The sequence below is a fragment of the Tribolium castaneum genome, chromosome 3, assembly GCF_031307605.1.
Source record: "Tribolium castaneum strain GA2 chromosome 3, icTriCast1.1, whole genome shotgun sequence".
In the NCBI taxonomy this organism is placed as follows: Eukaryota; Metazoa; Arthropoda; class Insecta; order Coleoptera; family Tenebrionidae; genus Tribolium; species Tribolium castaneum.
In genome coordinates, this window is record NC_087396.1 from 25,049,893 (window position 1) to 25,071,153 (window position 21,261).

Below are 21,261 nucleotides of genomic sequence, written 5' to 3' on the forward strand. Positions count from 1 at the left end.
CTGAAATAAGAGAAACTATCGTGGGCGATAGTGGAATTCAGTTTGTTTACATTATTTGCATTTTATGAGAAGGGACAAGACACCCCGAGGCGAAGGTCGGATGCCTATCCGATGATTGACAACTGTCACTGAAAACAGGTCTAAAAAAAGTATGCAACTTGTAGTACACCAATTCTCAACAATCGCTTCGGTACCCTGAAGCGATTCTGAATTCTGGGAATACCCGAAGGTGTTATAATCATAACAAACACGCGTTATTTAAGTTATTATTCAAAGATTATTTAAAAATTGATACCTATTTGGTGATATAAACAATAAACAAAAACATACAAGTATAAAAATTACAATTTTAATAAAAAAAAACATCAAAATTAAGCAACATATAGGCTGACCCAGGGATTGGAAAACTCCGTTTTTGACTCTTAAATAATTGAGAAATAAATAGTAAAAATTACTTCCAAATATACAGAGTGTTTCCGAAATGAGCTACAATATAAACTTATGTTTTTTTTTAAATGAAACCCTAAATTTTGGTGCATTTGCATTAATAATTTTTTAACTTTAATAATAATTTTGATCTAAACTTGCATTGGTCGATTCTGTTTAGTTTTTAAAATAATTTATTTTTTTTGACGAAAACACGTTATTTTTAAATGTATTTCACAAAAACTAATAATCCTAGAAAATTTAGACTTTCACCATTTTAAATGTTAAAGTTTAATTTTTGGCAAAACTTTGAAAAATGGGTGAGCTCTCTTGAAAAAAAATCTGCGTTCATATATATTATGATCTTTTGGTCTGTTTCAGCGAAATTACGCAATTACTATAAAAAAAATACTTTCGAAAAATGTAACAGAAACCTAAATCATAGAAGACAAAAACAGTGACGCTAAAACTATGGAATAATTCTATTAAAACTATAATTTATTTTGTTGTGGATAAAATGCTCGAACAGATATTTTTTAAAAGTAAGCCATTCCCAATATTATTATTTCGATTTTTTTTAAATAAAAACCCCAATTTTTTTAGACGCATCCATGTAGTATCTGATGTATCATGGCTCAAAAAATTAAATGCTACATCATAATATTTCCACAATAAAAATATAAAAAAAATATTTAACAAAAAAAATACAATTTTTACATAGCCATCCTCCAACCTCTTCACAATGATAATCATGTAAACAAAATTTTCTTGTACTTCAGTCCAGAAAAGTTTGTAATAATGTACATTTATAAACAACTTCCGGACTAATATTTTTTGAATCTTTTAAATTGATTGTCAATTAAGAGAAAAACTAAAGGATTGGTTGCACTTTTGCATCAAACAAATATCAAACTATTTTGACTACAAAAAATTCTTAAGAAACATTAGGCTAATATGTTTCAATTTATTCCCACTTTCTTGTGATACTACTAACGAACATAATGACCAAATGTAATAATTTCTGCTTGTTAAGTAACTTTTATTTTATTTTAATTTAAATTCAGATATCCATAAGAATAACATTAAAGTTATTATTAGCTGAAAATTTTATTTAATGTTTAAGGTTAAATATATTTTGAGTAATTAGTAAAAGATGGCTTCATTTTTTAAATTGTATGTCCTTTCACTATGAACTTCTTTCTTTTCAGTGGTGAAGATCCTACTTTTCTAGGATTCCTAGTTTTTATAAAATATTTTTTTAAAGCGTGTAAAACATCAGTGTTCCAAAAATGCAAAAAATAGGGTGTTCCATTTAAAAAAAGTATTGTAGCTAATTTCGAAAACAGCCTGTATCTGCTCTTGAGAATAATTTTAAGTGAATCAGGGGGTCAGTATCTTCCAGTTTTTCTAAAAAACAAGATTAATATTTAATTTTTATATTGTGGCACATCCAAGTAACAATTTGGATGCTGTTTAAAAACCACCTACGGTTTTGTAAAAGTTTTATGAAGGTAGTTTGTAGTTAAGTTGCTGTAAAATAATCTTGTCTACAGGTATTGTCAGCCAATTCTTCTCATCAAGGAATATTAAAATCATAAATTCTTAAGATAGTTTAACAAAAGTTTTATAACATTCTTATAATTTCCTTGTAGTCATGTTTAAAACTTTTTACTTCAGGACAATTTTATTTGGTCAATAGAGGTAATAAAACCATAATTACTTCTTAAGTGTTTATTTAATCAAAATACAGGGTGCTCAATAACTGGCGCACCAACTCAGTGGTACGTTGTTGAGAAGCATGTGTAGATCACAGGAAAAATCTTGAAAAAATTCCTAAAGTCATATTTTAAAAAAATCTGGAGCTACAAACTTATTTTGTTAACTTTTTCAGTTTTCATTATTTTTTAATGTTTTTATGTTTCACACTAAGTAATCGTTTCCCAACACAACGATGAATAACTATTTTTAAATTTCCCATCAGACTTTAGCAGTTTTTTTAATTTAAAAAAATTATAATTTATCAAAAAAATCACAGTTTGTAGATGTGCCAACACTGGAAATTATTTCCTAGGAAACCGTTTCAAAAATAATTTATTTTTATTGTTGATCAAATTCTTTTGCGATCACGACTGTTAGACAACGTTGCCACATATCATTTATTTAAATTTCGTTATTTATCAATAACTTTAATGCAAAGATTTTTTTTACTATATTTACCTTTTTATGTGAGCAACTCTTTACCACACTCCATTGAGTTGGTGCGCCGGTTTTTGAGCACCCGGTATAAATCAAACAGTTACCTTTAAAATTAAAACTTAAACCAGCTCTGCTTTGAACACAGTTAAAATTTCTGACGGGAAACATTTAACCAGACTTATAATTTATAATAGAATCATCTTAAAACTAAGTTGTTTTTTAAAGGTTCTGTCTAGAAGTTTTTTTTATCTGAATAAATAATATGTCTTATAGCGGTTTTTATAAAAATTATTTACACTTAGCTAAAACTTATTTACTTACTTTTATTGAGAGTTAATTTTCTTCTAAATAATTTTACACTGATCATGTAGTTTTATGAATTCAGCAGACATATTTTACTGCTATTTGACTTAAAATTGAAAAATATGCACTTTTTAAACATTAAAGAAATGGTAGTAATTTTTGTTTTTTGCTTTTGTCAGCAGTAAAACTTAGGATATCACTCAAAAAATCTACTAGAATCAATTTAAAGAATGAACGCACATTTTTTTGCGTTTAACGAACAAACCCTTCCTACGATTTTAATGAAAACACAAATCAACATTAAGCAACACCTAGTAAGTATTTTAAAGAAAAAATAACTCGTGGTTATCAAATTTGAAAAAAAATCGACTTGGCAACACAAAAAAACTCACCAAATTTGATGTTATGGTTTGTCTGAAGCAGCATTGGTAATTTTTTACTTTAACTACTTCTGGATTTTCAAGCTGAAACTTACGCCAAACTATTCCTCTGAGTGCCCTGATGACCGTACACTATGAATTTTCTTGTGCAAATTGAAAATAACATTAGAAAAATAATTTTTATTTTCACTCACTTTTCACTTGAATCGCCATTTTTGTTGATTTTAAGGGATACAACGTTTGCCACCACGGTGTGCATGCGTTGCGTGTGCTTATTTCTGATTGGTTGTTATTGTTTAGCTTCAACAGGTAAGAATCGCACCTGCGTGTTTGTTATGATTATAACACCTTCGGGTATTCCCAGAATGAATTTAAATGACGTATTATACCTTTTTCATTAAAAAGTAGGTGTATTTTTTCATATTTTGCAATTTGAATTTATGTCACTGTGCTCTGATTGACGGAAGTGGGGATGCATTCCCGCATTTCCCTTCATGCAATTTACCAACAACACCGTGGTGTATATTTCCTTTTAGTTAGCTGGGGCGCAGCCCCAGCCTCCGGCCACGAATTGTACGGCGCCCTTTCTCTATAAAATACACTATTCCACGTGTCGAGTTCCACGGTTTCGAGTTTAATTGTTCGTGGGGTATGTTTATTTTTAGTTCGCTGGGGCGAAGCCCCAGCCTGTACCCTAAGACCTGTACGCGCTGTAGCTCCATAAAAATCACTATTCCACATTTCGAGTTCAACATTTTCGAGTTTAATCGTCCGTGGGGTATGTTTATTTTTAGTATTTTTACTTTAGCTACTTCTGGATTTTTGAAAATTTTTTTTTTGCATTTTGCTTTAAAAAGCCTCTAGATCAAAGATATGAACATGAAAGTTTGTGCAAATGCCCCGTTTTCGAAAAATTCGGCTTTGAATGACCTTGATCTAGACTTTTTAAATTTTATTAACACTCTAATAAATGGTATTAACCGTAAATGTAACTATAAATGAGGCAAGGCGCCTACAGATGATAGCCCGGAGGCTGGGGCTTTGCCCCAGCGACCTAAAAATAAATTTAGTTGAATCAATTTGTAAAGTTTTCTCTATTTTTGCCGATATCTTCTGAACGGTTAGTCGTAGCGATCTGATTCTTGCAGATCTGGATTCCGCCGGTCATTCTACGTTAGAAACACTTAATCATAAGAAAATAACTCCAAAAAATTGCTTGTCAATGATGAAAATTTAGTTGAATAAATTTGTAAAGTTTTCTCTATTTTTGCCGATATCTTCTGAACGGTTAGTCGTAGCGATCAGATTCTTGCAGATCTGGATTCCGCCGGTCATTCTACGTTAGAAACACTTAATCATAAGAAAATAACTCCAAAAAATTGCTTGTCAATGATGAAAATTTAGTTGAATAATACGGCTAACCGTTCAGAAGATATCGGCAAAAATAGAGAAAACTTTACAAATTTATTCAACTAAATTTTCATCATTGACAAGCAATTTTTTGGAGTTATTTTCTTATGATTAAGTGTTTCTAACGTAGAATGACCGGCGGAATCCAGATCTGCAAGAATCTGAACGCTACGACTAACCGTTCAGAAGATATCGGCAAAAATATAGAAAACTTTACAAATTGATTCAACAAAATTTTCATCATTGACAAGCAATTTTTTGGAGTTATTTTCTTATGATTAAGTGTTTCTAACGTAGAATGACCGGCGGAATCCAAATCTGCAAAAATCTGAACGCTACGACTAACCGTTCAGAAGATATCGGGAAAAATAAAGAAAACTTTACAAATTTATTCAACTAAATTTTCATCATTGACAAGCAATTTTTTGGAGTTATTTTCTTATGATTAAGTGTTTCTAACGTAGAATGACCGGCGGAATCCAGATCTGCAAGAATCTGATCGCTACGACTAACCGTTCAGAAGATATCGGCAAAAATAGAGAAAACTTTACAAATTTATTCAACTAAATTTTCATCATTGACAAGCAATTTTTTGGAGTTATTTTCTTATGATTAAGTGTTTCTAACGTAGAATGACCGGCGGAATCCAGATCTGCAAGAATCAGATCGCTACGACTAACCGTTCAGAAGATATCGGCAAAAATAGAGAAAACTTTACAAATTGATTCAACTAAATTTATTTTTAGGTCGCTGGGGCAAAGCCCCAGCCTCCGGGCTATCATCTGTAGGCGCCTTGCCTCATTTATAGTTACATTTACGGTTAATACCATTTATTAGAGTGTTAATAAAATTTAAAAAGTCTAGATCAAGGTCATTCAAAGCCGAATTTTTCGAAAACGGGGCATTTGCACAAACTTTCATGTTCATATCTTTGATCTAGAGGCTTTTTAAAGCAAAATGCAAAAAAAAAATTTTCAAAAATCCAGAAGTAGCTAAAGTAAAAATACTAAAAATAAACATACCCCACGGACGATTAAACTCGAAAATGTTGAACTCGAAATGTGGAATAGTGATTTTTATGGAGCTACAGCGCGTACAGGTCTTAGGGTACAGGCTGGGGCTTCGCCCCAGCGAACTAAAAATAAACATACCCCACGAACAATTAAACTCGAAACCGTGGAACTCGACACGTGGAATAGTGTATTTTATAGAGAAAGGGCGCCGTACAATTCGTGGCCGGAGGCTGGGGCTGCGCCCCAGCTAACTAAAAGGAAATATACACCACGGTGTTGTTGGTAAATTGCATGAAGGGAAATGCGGGAATGCATCCCCACTTCCGTCAATCAGAGCACAGTGACATAAATTCAAATTGCAAAATATGAAAAAATACACCTACTTTTTAATGAAAAAGGTATAATACGTCATTTAAATTCATTCTGGGAATACCCGAAGGTGTTATAATCATAACAAACACGCAGGTGCGATTCTTACCTGTTGAAGCTAAACAATAACAACCAATCAGAAATAAGCACACGCAACGCATGCACACCGTGGTGGCAAACGTTGTATCCCTTAAAATCAACAAAAATGGCGATTCAAGTGAAAAGTGAGTGAAAATAAAAATTATTTTTCTAATGTTATTTTCAATTTGCACAAGAAAATTCATAGTGTACGGTCATCAGGGCACTCAGAGGAATAGTTTGGCGTAAGTTTCAGCTTGAAAATCCAGAAGTAGTTAAAGTAAAAAATTACCAATGCTGCTTCAGACAAACCATAACATCAAATTTGGTGAGTTTTTTTGTGTTGCCAAGTCGATTTTTTTTCAAATTTGATAACCACGAGTTATTTTTTCTTTAAAATACTTACTAGGTGTTGCTTAATGTTGATTTGTGTTTTCATTAAAATCGTAGGAAGGGTTTGTTCGTTAAACGCAAAAAAATGTGCGTTCATTCTTTAAATTGATTCTAGTAGATTTTTTGAGTGATATCCTAAGTTTTACTGCTGACAAAAGCAAAAAACAAAAATTACTACCATTTCTTTAATGTTTAAAAAGTGCATATTTTTCAATTTTAAGTCAAATAGCAGTAAAATATGTCTGCTGAATTCATAAAACTACATGATCAGTGTAAAATTATTTAGAAGAAAATTAACTCTCAATAAAAGTAAGTAAATAAGTTTTAGCTAAGTGTAAATAATTTTTATAAAAACCGCTATAAGACATATTATTTATTCAGATAAAAAAAACTTCTAGACAGAACCTTTAAAAAACAACTTAGTTTTAAGATGATTCTATTATAAATTATAAGTCTGGTTAAATGTTTCCCGTCAGAAATTTTAACTGTGTTCAAAGCAGAGCTGGTTTAAGTTTTAATTTTAAAGGTAACTGTTTGATTTATACCGGGTGCTCAAAAACCGGCGCACCAACTCAATGGAGTGTGGTAAAGAGTTGCTCACATAAAAAGGTAAATATAGTAAAAAAAATCTTTGCATTAAAGTTATTGATAAATAACGAAATTTAAATAAATGATATGTGGCAACGTTGTCTAACAGTCGTGATCGCAAAAGAATTTGATCAACAATAAAAATAAATTATTTTTGAAACGGTTTCCTAGGAAATAATTTCCAGTGTTGGCACATCTACAAACTGTGATTTTTTTGATAAATTATAATTTTTTTAAATTAAAAAAACTGCTAAAGTCTGATGGGAAATTTAAAAATAGTTATTCATCGTTGTGTTGGGAAACGATTACTTAGTGTGAAACATAAAAACATTAAAAAATAATGAAAACTGAAAAAGTTAACAAAATAAGTTTGTAGCTCCAGATTTTTTTAAAATATGACTTTAGGAATTTTTTCAAGATTTTTCCTGTGATCTACACATGCTTCTCAACAACGTACCACTGAGTTGGTGCGCCAGTTATTGAGCACCCTGTATTTTGATTAAATAAACACTTAAGAAGTAATTATGGTTTTATTACCTCTATTGACCAAATAAAATTGTCCTGAAGTAAAAAGTTTTAAACATGACTACAAGGAAATTATAAGAATGTTATAAAACTTTTGTTAAACTATCTTAAGAATTTATGATTTTAATATTCCTTGATGAGAAGAATTGGCTGACAATACCTGTAGACAAGATTATTTTACAGCAACTTAACTACAAACTACCTTCATAAAACTTTTACAAAACCGTAGGTGGTTTTTAAACAGCATCCAAATTGTTACTTGGATGTGCCACAATATAAAAATTAAATATTAATCTTGTTTTTTAGAAAAACTGGAAGATACTGACCCCCTGATTCACTTAAAATTATTCTCAAGAGCAGATACAGGCTGTTTTCGAAATTAGCTACAATACTTTTTTTAAATGGAACACCCTATTTTTTGCATTTTTGGAACACTGATGTTTTACACGCTTTAAAAAAATATTTTATAAAAACTAGGAATCCTAGAAAAGTAGGATCTTCACCACTGAAAAGAAAGAAGTTCATAGTGAAAGGACATACAATTTAAAAAATGAAGCCATCTTTTACTAATTACTCAAAATATATTTAACCTTAAACATTAAATAAAATTTTCAGCTAATAATAACTTTAATGTTATTCTTATGGATATCTGAATTTAAATTAAAATAAAATAAAAGTTACTTAACAAGCAGAAATTATTACATTTGGTCATTATGTTCGTTAGTAGTATCACAAGAAAGTGGGAATAAATTGAAACATATTAGCCTAATGTTTCTTAAGAATTTTTTGTAGTCAAAATAGTTTGATATTTGTTTGATGCAAAAGTGCAACCAATCCTTTAGTTTTTCTCTTAATTGACAATCAATTTAAAAGATTCAAAAAATATTAGTCCGGAAGTTGTTTATAAATGTACATTATTACAAACTTTTCTGGACTGAAGTACAAGAAAATTTTGTTTACATGATTATCATTGTGAAGAGGTTGGAGGATGGCTATGTAAAAATTGTATTTTTTTTGTTAAATATTTTTTTTATATTTTTATTGTGGAAATATTATGATGTAGCATTTAATTTTTTGAGCCATGATACATCAGATACTACATGGATGCGTCTAAAAAAATTGGGGTTTTTATTTAAAAAAAATCGAAATAATAATATTGGGAATGGCTTACTTTTAAAAAATATCTGTTCGAGCATTTTATCCACAACAAAATAAATTATAGTTTTAATAGAATTATTCCATAGTTTTAGCGTCACTGTTTTTGTCTTCTATGATTTAGGTTTCTGTTACATTTTTCGAAAGTATTTTTTTTATAGTAATTGCGTAATTTCGCTGAAACAGACCAAAAGATCATAATATATATGAACGCAGATTTTTTTTCAAGAGAGCTCACCCATTTTTCAAAGTTTTGCCAAAAATTAAACTTTAACATTTAAAATGGTGAAAGTCTAAATTTTCTAGGATTATTAGTTTTTGTGAAATACATTTAAAAATAACGTGTTTTCGTCAAAAAAAATAAATTATTTTAAAAACTAAACAGAATCGACCAATGCAAGTTTAGATCAAAATTATTATTAAAGTTAAAAAATTATTAATGCAAATGCACCAAAATTTAGGGTTTCATTTAAAAAAAAACATAAGTTTATATTGTAGCTCATTTCGGAAACACTCTGTATATTTGGAAGTAATTTTTACTATTTATTTCTCAATTATTTAAGAGTCAAAAACGGAGTTTTCCAATCCCTGGGTCAGCCTATATGTTGCTTAATTTTGATGTTTTTTTTTATTAAAATTGTAATTTTTATACTTGTATGTTTTTGTTTATTGTTTATATCACCAAATAGGTATCAATTTTTAAATAATCTTTGAATAATAACTTAAATAACGCGTGTTTGTTATGATTATAACACCTTCGGGTATTCCCAGAATTCAGAATCGCTTCAGGGTACCGAAGCGATTGTTGAGAATTGGTGTACTACAAGTTGCATACTTTTTTTAGACCTGTTTTCAGTGACAGTTGTCAATCATCGGATAGGCATCCGACCTTCGCCTCGGGGTGTCTTGTCCCTTCTCATAAAATGCAAATAATGTAAACAAACTGAATTCCACTATCGCCCACGATAGTTTCTCTTATTTCAGAGATTCAAGCAACATACAGTGAAAAATACGTTTTTTATTTTGTTAAAAAAATTTGATACTAAAGAATAATAAAATACTAGCATAGTTTTGTAAAAAATAATACACCATTACACCATTTATTTATTGGGTTTTATGTTTTAATTAACCGAATTCTGTTCGCTATATTATGTGTCATGTGCATTTCTAATTGGATCACTTGCATTGAAAAAATATAAAATAAAAAAATTAATTGGTGAAACATTATTGTTCTTTCAGAAAACAGTTTAACTTTAAAAAAGTTACTAGGAATATCTCATTAAAATGATGAAAACTTCTTTAAACCCGCTTTTTCGTCTGATAATTTTATCCAGGTAATAAATTCTGAAAAATACATTGTTGTAAAAATTTATTGTAACTATACCCAGTAATAATTATAGTACAAATAACGTATCGAGAGATTGTAAGATCCAGTCTTAGGGATATAATTTGTTTACGTTACGCCTAGTAAAATAAATGATACTTTTATAATTATGTATTATTTTAGAATTTAGGAATTATTTCTCGTTTTTTTATTAAATTTATACAATTTTTCTATAACTAGCTTGCGAAGATATAGCTGCGTTACTCTTACGTTATATAAATTTTGTGTATTTCTTTAAAATATAAGTAAACATTGCTAAAGATCGGGTACCTGAAACTGAAATTACATGTAAACAAAAATGTTTATTAAAAAGTTTAGAAAGTTTTTCATAAGCTCATGAGTCATAAGACTTGTATTTAGTGGAGGGTTTAGGGTGGTGGTTGGTACTTATATATAATCAAAACATATAGTTCTACAACTTCTTTACTCTTTGAGTCTTTGCAGAGTGCTGGTCACTTTCTTGCCCAACAGTGTTTTGTAATAAGTGGTAATTTTTAAACAGTGGTATTTGTAGTTTTTAATTTGTTACTTTGCAGAATATCAATTTTATCTATTTCTTTTTATTTAATTATTTGTTGCGACTGCTGGTTGGTAAGTGTATTTCCTAATTTCTTATTATATCACTTGTAAATAGTTGAAATCTTTGTATATTTAAAATTATGGGTAATAATAGTAAACTAAGTTTTTCAAAAAAAAAGAAAAAGTCGAAAACAAATAATGCGTAATTTTTGGAAAAAACAACGAAAGGGTTCTAAAACGGAATGAACAATAAAAGTAAAAAAAACTTCCTCAGTGGGTTGACACCTTGTCGTGGTGAGGGAGCTCAGTAGTTCTATCACAAAACCTGTGCAGAACGAAGCTAAGTACAACCAAAGTTTTAATCATCTTTTTTATATTTTTTTTAAAACAGGAATAATTTTATTGTTAAAAGTATTCAAAAAAATAGCGAGCGTGATTACTCGTATTTCAAAATCTCATAAGATACGTTGATAGCAGTGTCTACAAAAAAAACGTAATGCAAATCTATAGGTACCTAATTATTTTGTTAAAAAATGTTAATTCCGAAATCATGTGCTTTCATTTTATACCACTATTAGAGAAATCGCTAAAATTCCTATTTGTGCCGATACATTTCTCTGTCTTGAACAAATGCAATAAAATTATTATCTTGTGGGTCACCCCAATGGTGGTTACCTCCAGCGGTGCGTCCTAAACCCGTCATAAATCTTCTTCCAGCTAGCTACGCATTCGAAGAAGGATGCATTAAAAGTTGCCTACTTACAATTTAATTTTTGCATTATATCTAACAATTAAGAACAGTTAACAAAAATCTAAAATATCTCAGGTCTGTATTTTTAAATTTCCTATAAAATGTTTTTTTTAAATTCTCAATACAATGCACCGTTATCAAAAATTCGTATCAACTTCATAAACAGACATTTTATTTAATAAAAAAATATCTAGGCATTTATTTCAATCAAAAATGACTCTTCGACTTACATTTACTTATAAAGAAACACTGCAAATGTCAAGAAACTCTTCAAGTCTAAATTTGCGGCTAAAAACAGTTTACACGTAAAACGTATGCGCCAGCTCCCAGAGGGTCTAGAGCCTTAAGGCTAGGTTAAACGTATTCGTCTTATGGCGTTTTCAATGTAAAAGAATTGTGGCTGTAATTAAGTTATTTGAAAAGATATCAACATCGTTTCAAAACTCAATGTATCTTAGAAATGATATTTACAAAATGGCCATTAGAAAATTTTAAAAAATCTAGTGCTCAATAAATTATGGCTATTTAAATAAACACGATTTCGAAATAATACACGTATTAAGACACCAAGACTTCAAAATGAAAAAACTCTCCGGCCAAGCGATAGAGATTGTTATTTTAAACACCTTGGTATTTTTAATTTTTTTCTGTTATTAAAAATAAGCTTAATATTGCGAAAATTTTAATTCATTGGAAGCACAAAATTCCTTGGGCGATGATTTATAGCAGTTGACTAGACAAATCCGCAGAAAGATTTACAATGGGACCGGAGGGTCTAGGTCTGAGTAACAGACCCAAAAGTAGGTACCTGCTAAAAATGATTAGATTTGTCACATCTCACTTTCTTGTTAGTCTTATTCATCGAAACAATAATGACTTTTGTTTCCGTTGAAAAAGGAATTTGGTCGAGATTAAGAACCAACCCAGAGAAAGTTAAACCATGTAACCAGAAAAGGGATTATCCGCTTAATAATAATTTAAGGGTTTCACGTTATTTATAATTGGTATTATAATAGGTAACTTGTTTATCTAATAATTTCTTTATCTAAGGCTGGTATTTAGAAAGCACTTTATTTGTGAACACACACCAGGCTAATTTTCTATTACCCAGAAATTGTTAACGTAAATTGAATTGGTTTTGGTTTTTCTTTTTCAAAAATCAAAAGTCACTTCTAGAAGCACCTAACAAAACCCTAACTAACTTTAGGCTTTGTTTACTAACTTTAATTTAAAACAGTAAATTCGTATTGCGTGACTATTTCCTAAACTATAACGCTTTGGAGCTATTGTGTTCTGTACAAATTAATGTAAAAATTGATAATAATGATAATAATTATAGAATTAAAAAAATTCGCACGACTTTGTTTCGTCAAAAAATGACACCTACAATAGCGAGCAAAAAATTTTGGACACATTTGTCATTTCATTGTCAAAAAGGTTAGAGTAGTATTGCCCACGATTATGTCAGTAAAATGTCAAAAGTGCTCGCCAGTGTACACTGTTATTCTTAATAAAAACCTAATTTACACTTTGTTTTTTTTAAATATAACAAATAATATGCTGAAAAGGAATGTTTTAGTTTTCAAAGGACTCAGTTGTGTGCATGCTATATATATTATGATTATGACAGTATAGCAACATTAATGACGTAATTGGTTTTTGAATTATAACGTAATTTTTTATTTTTGTAAATAACAACTGACATTTCTGCTTGTTGTTGTTGACAGTACACTTTTTAGTAATTAAAAAATAAAATTAAAATTAAGTAAAAAAAGATGAATGGCAATTGCATAATTGAGTTCTTTGACCTAAAGATTTTTTTGTTAATTGTCTACTCTACCAGTGACCATAGGTATTTAAGAGTGTTATTCGTTATTATATGTTATTCGTTTTTATAAAATTTACATTCTTGGGAAAGTATAGTTATTGCTATTCAAAAGAGAAAACACCAACCCCCTACATTGTAATGTAATCTCCCTAAAGTGGTAGGAGGAAGCATCTGCTAATATAAGAAGTGCAAAACTATGGTAATTTTTAATTACTGTTTAACAGTTCGCTGTGCTATTGTGTGGAGTTTGTGCTTAGTGACATTTTATAAAATGGCTAGATCCAAAGGCAATGGAAGATAGAAATATAGAAATTTCTGTTAGTTAAAAAAGTATTTAGATTTTTTTTTGAAAATATATGAATCTTTTTTTACGCATGTTTCATTGCATAACACCTACGTTCCTAACTACAGTCAAATCTTTTAATTCGACTATATGTTAATCGAATCTTAAATTAAAATTATATTTATTAAACTAATTGAGTAATCCGAAAAATTGACAATCCAGAGAACGCCTTGAATTAGTTTCTTTTTATCGTGATTTACCAGTATTTTAGAACGTTTTTTCTTTTTCATTAAATAAACACTTCAAATTTAAAATAAAACTGTTCAAATTGGGAACATCTTCTTTGGGCATACAAATATCAAGTAAGACCAATGTAGGTAATGTTGTAAATCACAAATACATTCTTTGTTGTGACATCAGCTTAACCACAGAATTTGAAGCACCCTAAGCCGGTCGGGCCGACAGTTTTATGATCGACACCCCGAGAGCGAGTTCAAGATTCCTTTTAACCTAGCCTTTTAAGGGCGCCACTCAGTTATCGATAACGAAGCTCCCAACTGAGAAGGAGATAAGAAAACTATTGAATAATCAATTAAAATTCCGTATATTAAAAGTTACTCTTGTGACCTGATGGTTAAATCAACTACTGACACGAATCTTTACGTTAGAATTGGCCAATTCGCTCGCTCACATTAATTGAAATTATAAGTTATAAAAAATTATTAATAGTTGCATAAAAATTGAAATTTAAAAAGGAAAATTTGAAAATTGAAATAATTTTTTTTTTAAGAAAGGAAATTCGAATAATATATTATAACGAAAAGATTGAAAATCGCGAAGAACTGATATCTGGGACTTATCTGCGTCCAGTCCTTGGCCGTTTACGAGGTTCCCGAAGGTCACACCATTTGATGAAGGGAGTCCTCCTCTAATCGACTGTAGGGGAACCCTTCGGATACGAAATAACAGAAACTTTGAGGACCTCGGATTTTCCTCTGATCGGTTACGACATTGGCGTGTCGGACTTTAGGATGATACTGGGGTTGAGGGCCTAAAATGGGGTATTAGGGATCGGAAAAACTAAAGTTATGAATCTACTTTGGTGGTGTGCGCCCTCAAAAGTTGCTTGATCGTTCTAAGTGTTGGATTTTTAACAAATAAATAACTAATTTAAGGTCACAGGTAATTGTTGCAGATGTTCTTAACTGGACCTCTCAACACCTACTGACCGTTCGACCTCTACCCCTCCCCAAATATTTCGCGCATGATTTTATTAAGAATTTAAGTTTTTTTTTATAAACGTTACAATGTATTGCTTTATTGGTTTCCGGAACGATTTAACGTAACCTAACACCAAACAAATCAGCGATTAAATTTATCTAAGGCTAAATCGTTCCAGAAACCGTTATGTTATTTCCAGGTGTTTTTTAATCTATTAAATTTTGTCTTTGATCTCATGAGAGGCTATTACGTTGTAGAAATGCATTGAATGCATTTTTCATCTACTTTTTATTAAATTTGTCCTTGATTTTGTCATATTACCACAATACTAATAATAATAAAGTTATAAACCAATTCTTATGATAACGGTCTGATCAGTGATCACGGTTAAATCAATAGTGTTATGTTATGAATGGTACTACATCTTTTCCAATTGTAGTTGAGAATGATTAATTCTGAAAGATTAATTTCCGATAATTTCAGTATTTTAGAAGGTATTAATTGTAGTTCAGAAGATGGTTTCTGATATTCAAATACTACTTTCTTTGTTCTGAAAGAAATTGGAAAAAGTATAAAACAAAAAATTAGTTTAGCTTAAAAGTAAAAAGTATGAGCTTTAGCCTTTTAACATTTTTTTAGAGATCTGCAGCCGAGAAGTTAGAAGCATAAGAAACTCTATTGTTTTTGTAAATTGACTGATAATGTTCACAAAAAAAAAAATAGTTTTTTTGAACTATTTGAAGTGAATATTCGAAATTTGAAAGCAATTTTTTTCATCAAAAATTATAAACAAAGTGATTCTTTCTAACTACACTCTTTTCAACTTCAAATAACGTCAATTGAAGTTCAGATTAGTTACTTTGGTTTGGGAAAACATTTTTTTTTATTCGGAAGTTACAAATTGTATTTCAGAGTACAAGAATAAGTTGTAATTAATATTTTACTCTTTTCAGCTGTTGAAAAAAATGTTGAAGTTGTTAAATATTTTTTAATTAAAATTAGGTAATAAATAAAAGCAGTGGTAATCAAGTATATAGCTTTTGTTTTCTGTAGTATTTTGTTATTTTAAATTTCAATCCCAATTTACGTATGAAAAGTCTATTTTTAAATTACAATTAACATCTTCCAAAAAAGAACTTACGATTCTGAATTACCTTTACACAGTTGAAATTAAAGCTTTATTTTTAATAAAAAAATACGTGGAAACACTGAAAAAAATACCGTAAGACCGTAACATTTTCATAATAAAACATTTTTGCAACATTACCTATTTCAAAGCATTTAAAGAAAAAACTGTGTTGAATATAATTTTGGACAGTGTCTTTTTTATTAGATAAAACAATTTATTCTTTTTGATTTATAATTGGAATATTTTCACGAGATTTGAATGTTGGGTTTTCTCAAAAAACAAAATTCAACTATTTAGGACCGAAATCCAAACATTTTGTTTGTTATTTTCCTTTAACAATAATTTAATAACAATTTAAGAGTAGATTTTTACTGTATTTTCATATTTGGTGTTAAATACTTCATTTATTTTTTGAAAAAAATATTTTTTTAACAGACTGAACATGGAATAAGGACTGAGTTTTTAAGAAAAATAATAAATAAAATATTCTTTTACAATTGGATTAAATATTTGTAACCAATTTTAACAGGTTTTTTGTTGGTAACATTTTAAGCCTTCTTTTTAATACCTGAATCCTAGATTATTACCACTATTTTAAAATATGTTTTCTATAGCAACGTGTTTTTAAATTAAAATTATTAAAATATTCCAACAAAAAAAATTGAAAAAACTTAACGACAGTCCACGAACTTTAAGCTTGTGTCTTCGCTATCGTATTTTTTAATAACAAAATTAAATGAAAAGATTTTTTTTCCATTTTCGTTTTAAAAGACACGGATTTTTTTTCATATTTCTATGTATTGTTACAGCTAAAGCCCTCAGAAAGTTACGATATTTTTTCATACGTTCTCAGCATACTTAAAACTTAAATGTCTTGTCCAAAAAATATTTAAAAAAAATATTACTAACCCCATAAAAAATTAAGTTTATTCCTTATAACTTATTAAAGTTGTTACGGGCAATGAACTGGGTGTAAATAAATTTACCACTTTAGCTGACGTTTCGGTTTTTATTAAACCTTTTTCAAAGCTTATTCCTTATGTAGCTCACAATGAACCCTAAAAATTAATTGACTAACGAATTAAGTTAACATTTAATTGACCAAAAGTCAAATTAATCGCAAATTAAAATTAATTGTGAGCTATACAACGAATAAGCTTATTTTTAGGTCTTTTTTGCACAAAAAAACGTTTCTTTAAGAATATTAATAGAAATTATAAAAAACCTATTTTTTCAGTAATAATTATAAAAACATAGAAAAAAAATTTAGTAGCAAACGCTCAGTAGTGAGTTCTGTGTGATTATTTTTTAACTACAGTAAAAATATACTTTTAGCAGACTCGGCCTGTAGTTCACCCTAAAACAAAAAAACAATTTTGATCTATGATCAGACCTTTAATATGAAAGGGCTTCTAATAAGTCAACTTTGTTTAATCTACAAATGTGTTCTATGTAATATAAGATACTTGTGTGTATTAATGTTAATTACTGCATCTGTTTAAATAATCATTTCCATGTATTATAATCGGTATTACTCTTAAGCATAAGATTAGGGAAATATCGACGAGACTTTGCGTGTACTATTCTTAATCACAAAGGCTAACTAATGAATAGAAAATGGTTTTGTAAAGAATTGTGTGCCTGTTTTGTTTTGCTTGCAAAAAATCACTGTGACTTCTGACGTTTTTCTAGTATTACAATTTTGTATTTTGTTTAAATAAAAATGTAGCAAAAGTGTTAGAAATATAATATAAAAATAGTTAGTTATTTATAATAAGCTTTATAGATCATTTACCTTTCTTGAAAGCGCGGCTTTGTATTCCACGTAGGACTTCAAAATCTGATCAAACTGCTTGCAGGCCACTTGTTTGTACTTCTCCCTCATCTTTTGCAAGTGTTTAATCTCGCTCTCACATTCAAGTTGTTGCTCCTTTATATCCTTTAGCAGCTCCTTGTAGGCTTTCAACGAGTTGCTTCTCTCCATAAATACGTCAATTCTGGAAGTCTCGCACGCAAGTTTCGTTCTTAGTTCGCCCACTTGGGCCCTTATTTGACATTCTTTTATTTTTTCATCACACACTTTTGGTAATTTTTCCAGTCGTAGTTTAGCAATATCTTCCAAAATCTTCTCTTTAGTTAATTCATTTTCTAAATACTTTTGCTGTTGCTCCTCCAGTTTTTTCTTCAACACCACCAACGTGTTATCTTCAGGCCTGACACTGAAATCACAACCGTCACGACCATCCACTGAGTTCACATTCTGCGAAGTTGCTTTCAAAAACTCGTCACAAACTTTCTTGTATTTGTGCTCCAAAATGAGCCCTATTTCTTTTCTGAGAGTGCGACCTTCGTTAAAGCTTAACTCACTGTTTCCTGAAGATCGTAATCCTAGTAACTGTGTGTATTCATTGTCTAACACATCAACTTGCTGGCAACTTTGCTCATGTAAAATATTTTCCACTTTGGTTGCAAGTTCAGGGTTCAAGGCACCAGCAGTGGATATAAAATCGGCCACAGCTTGGTATAGTATTTGGAGATGGGTGTACCTGTCGCGTTGTAATTTGAGGAGGTGCCGCAAGTTGTTCAGTTCTTGAATTTGGGGGCTGTTACAATCGCTGGGGGTCGTTTCTGAGTCGGACATTATTTACCGTAATACGTCCAACCATGCCAATTTCACTGAAATAACACAATTGTGAAGAATTACAATAAATGTCAATCTGTCAAAGACAAGTAGAGGAGGAGAGGGTAATGTTGCCAACTGTGCAAAAAATCAACATTCCCCACGTTTAAAGAAGAAAAAAGTAAATTAAATTTTCGAAGTCTCGATCAAGCAGTCAAAGTTTTAAACCTTTACCTGTTCAGATTAGCGACAACCCTTTGCGACTTGTACTTGTGCTAGTTGTGCGCTCCACCTTGCGTGAAAAAGCGTTTTTCTCAAAACGAACCAAACCATTTTCAAAGTGAGGTCCAGGCCAAAACTCCCTCACAAAACTGTGCCTACAAAGCGCACTTTTGATGCCATCGGGGATCGGACGAAAATCCGAAAACCAAAAAGAGTTCCGCTCATCAGAATTCCGCCTCCGGCGGAATTGACCTCACCGATACCAGCGACGCCCAAGCCAACCACATCGGAACCGGAAATGGTGAACTCCAAAAGTAGAAAGGGGGACCCATTTAAAAATTAATTAGTGAATTAATGACTAATTAATGACATATTAATTGATAATTAATGACAATTAAATTGATAACGACCGATTAATTTAATTGAAATTTGATATCAAACTTTCTCTTTTAATTGACCTTCGATAATTAATTAATGACGAATTAATTGGATCATCAACTTTTTCTGGCGCCCTCTGGTGTTCAAACATTTTAGCGGGAAATTTAAATGTGACAGATCTCGGCGCCCTCTGGTGTTTAAGTTTTTCAGCGGGAAATTTAAATGTGACAGATCTCTGCGCCATCTAGTGTTCAATTTCGAAATCACTTTTTTTTTAGCGGTAAATTTGAATGTGTCGCTAAGCGGGGAATTACACCTAGGTTTCAATAAAAAATTAAAATATATCAAAATTAGTTACAAATTAACGGAAAATTAATGACACATCAGCTTTATCTTGTTATTAGAGGTTCAATAAAAACGTTATTAAAAATAAACATATATTTAAGAATCGCCCACACAATCATTCTACATCCTCGACGCCGCTTTCTTCTTCAGACTGGTCATCGTCCGATTCCGGGAACACAATTTTCCGTAAAAGGGAATTATAGGGTACCTTTTCCCGCCCTAAATGTATCCGTCTAGGACACCCCATATGTGTCCGGGGTAATATAGGTGTTTCACACCGCGTACACTTGAGTGTTACATTATAAATGTGCATATGTTTGTACCAGACTTTTTCTTCTAGCCTGGCGCACCACTTGCAGAGGATATTCTCCTCCTGTAACGCTCTATACGTGGTGAACCGCCTAAATGTTAGACGGTACTCCCCTCTGGAGTACAGGATTACACATTGTCCATCTAATAATAATAAATTCATATTGCGAAAATAGACTTGTATTTATTTATTAACTTACCAAACATTTGTCACACAATTTAACACTTGGCACGTAAAAATGTATAGGTACTTGTGTCGCCGAAAGTCAGCTTTGAAAATGAGGAAAAAAGGGTTTGAAGGTGGTAGTGGTGGTGGTGGTGGTGATGTTGGTAGGGGATGAAATTTGAGAGAAAGATTTCTAATGGTTCGGTGAATCATCTTTTCTTTCATCAAAACAGCCAGACAGACGACTGTCTAGGTTACTAATTGTCGCTGCAAATCCTATAATCCTTTTGTCGCTATATCGTTTGGGATGCTTTTCAAACATCGGTACGAAATTTAAATAAAAAAAATATAAATAAATGTACTTAAATTGATCCGTGAAGACCTTCTATATATACGTAATGTATATAAACATTGAAGTACGGAAACATTTTTAGTTTTAAAGCACCGTTCACGGCTATTGTCACTGCCCTTCAGGTTGTGGAAAAACACATTTTATAACGCAGTTCTTAAATCATTTGAAATCAATGTGTGATACAAGTTTTGATCGTGTGATATAGTATTATGATGAATGGCAACCGTTATATGAAAAAAATGATATTGTTAGTAATTTAAGAATCGAGTATCGTCAAGGTATGCCTGATATGACTGAATTTGATGGTTTAAAGCCGACGTTAATAATTTTGGATGATTTAATGCGTGAAACAAATGGTGGTGTTGTGGATATATTTACAAAAGGTAGCCATCATCGAAATCTTAGTGTTTTTTATATTACGCAAAATCTGTTCCACCAAGGCAAAGGACAGAGAGACATTTCACTGAATGCAAACTACATTATATATTTCAAAAACCCCCGTGACAAGGCTCAAGTCAATTTTTTAGCCCGACAGATTTTTCCAGAAAATACAAAATTTCTTCAAGAAGCTTATAAGGATGCGACTATGAAACCGCATGGATATTTGTTAATCGATTTAAAACAGGATACGTCCGATGATTATCGTATTCGTACAAACATTTTACCCGATGAATCACCTACTTTTGCATATATACCTAAGAGACGTATGAAAAAAGTATAAATTTAAAAAACGTGTTATTCATTTCTCAGTTGTATTTGAGATGTCGCGAACGTTAGCAAGAAACGCTGATCTTTTAAAATTCTTACATAAAACAACACCTGAATATCGTAAATCAATTTTAAATACAGCGGACAAAAATCTGGTTCATTGTATTTGTGAATGCGCTCATAATACTTTGTTGGGTAAAGTTCCATTGA

The 21,261-nt window shown here is 30.7% G+C and overlaps 1 protein-coding gene across 4 annotated transcripts; it reads right to left on the reverse strand.

Annotated features, from left to right (window-relative positions):
- Window positions 1–10,917: 10,917 nt before the first annotated feature.
- Window positions 10,918–21,255, reverse strand: LOC135265630 (uncharacterized). 4 transcript variants are annotated; one of them, XM_064355507.1, is made up of 4 exons: window positions 20,026–21,255; window positions 18,806–19,969; window positions 17,747–18,627; window positions 10,918–14,652 (listed from the first exon to the last, which is right to left on the reverse strand). In XM_064355507.1, exons 3-4 carry the CDS (start codon window positions 18,590–18,592, stop codon window positions 14,605–14,607), a joined length of 894 nt encoding a protein of 297 aa, XP_064211577.1. In that variant the 5' UTR covers window positions 18,593–18,627; window positions 18,806–19,969; window positions 20,026–21,255; the 3' UTR covers window positions 10,918–14,604. The 4 variants fall into 4 exon arrangements, with proteins under 4 accessions (XP_064211577.1, XP_064211578.1, XP_064211579.1 ...); XM_064355510.1 differs by lacking the exon at window positions 10,918–14,652 and adding an exon at window positions 16,941–17,308; XM_064355508.1 differs by having other exon boundaries at window positions 18,806–21,255.
- Window positions 21,256–21,261: the final 6 nt, after the last annotated feature.

Bases quoted from the DNA above. Each gene is read 5' to 3' on its own strand.
- LOC135265630 (XM_064355507.1), bottom strand. From the start codon at position 18,592: ATGTCCGACTCAGAAACGACCCCCAGCGATTGTAACAGCCCCCAAATT. The intron at 14,653-17,746 runs GTAAATGATCTA...ACCCCATTTTAG, and splicing joins AAGCCGCGCTTTCAAGAAAG to GCCCTCAACCCCAGTATCAT.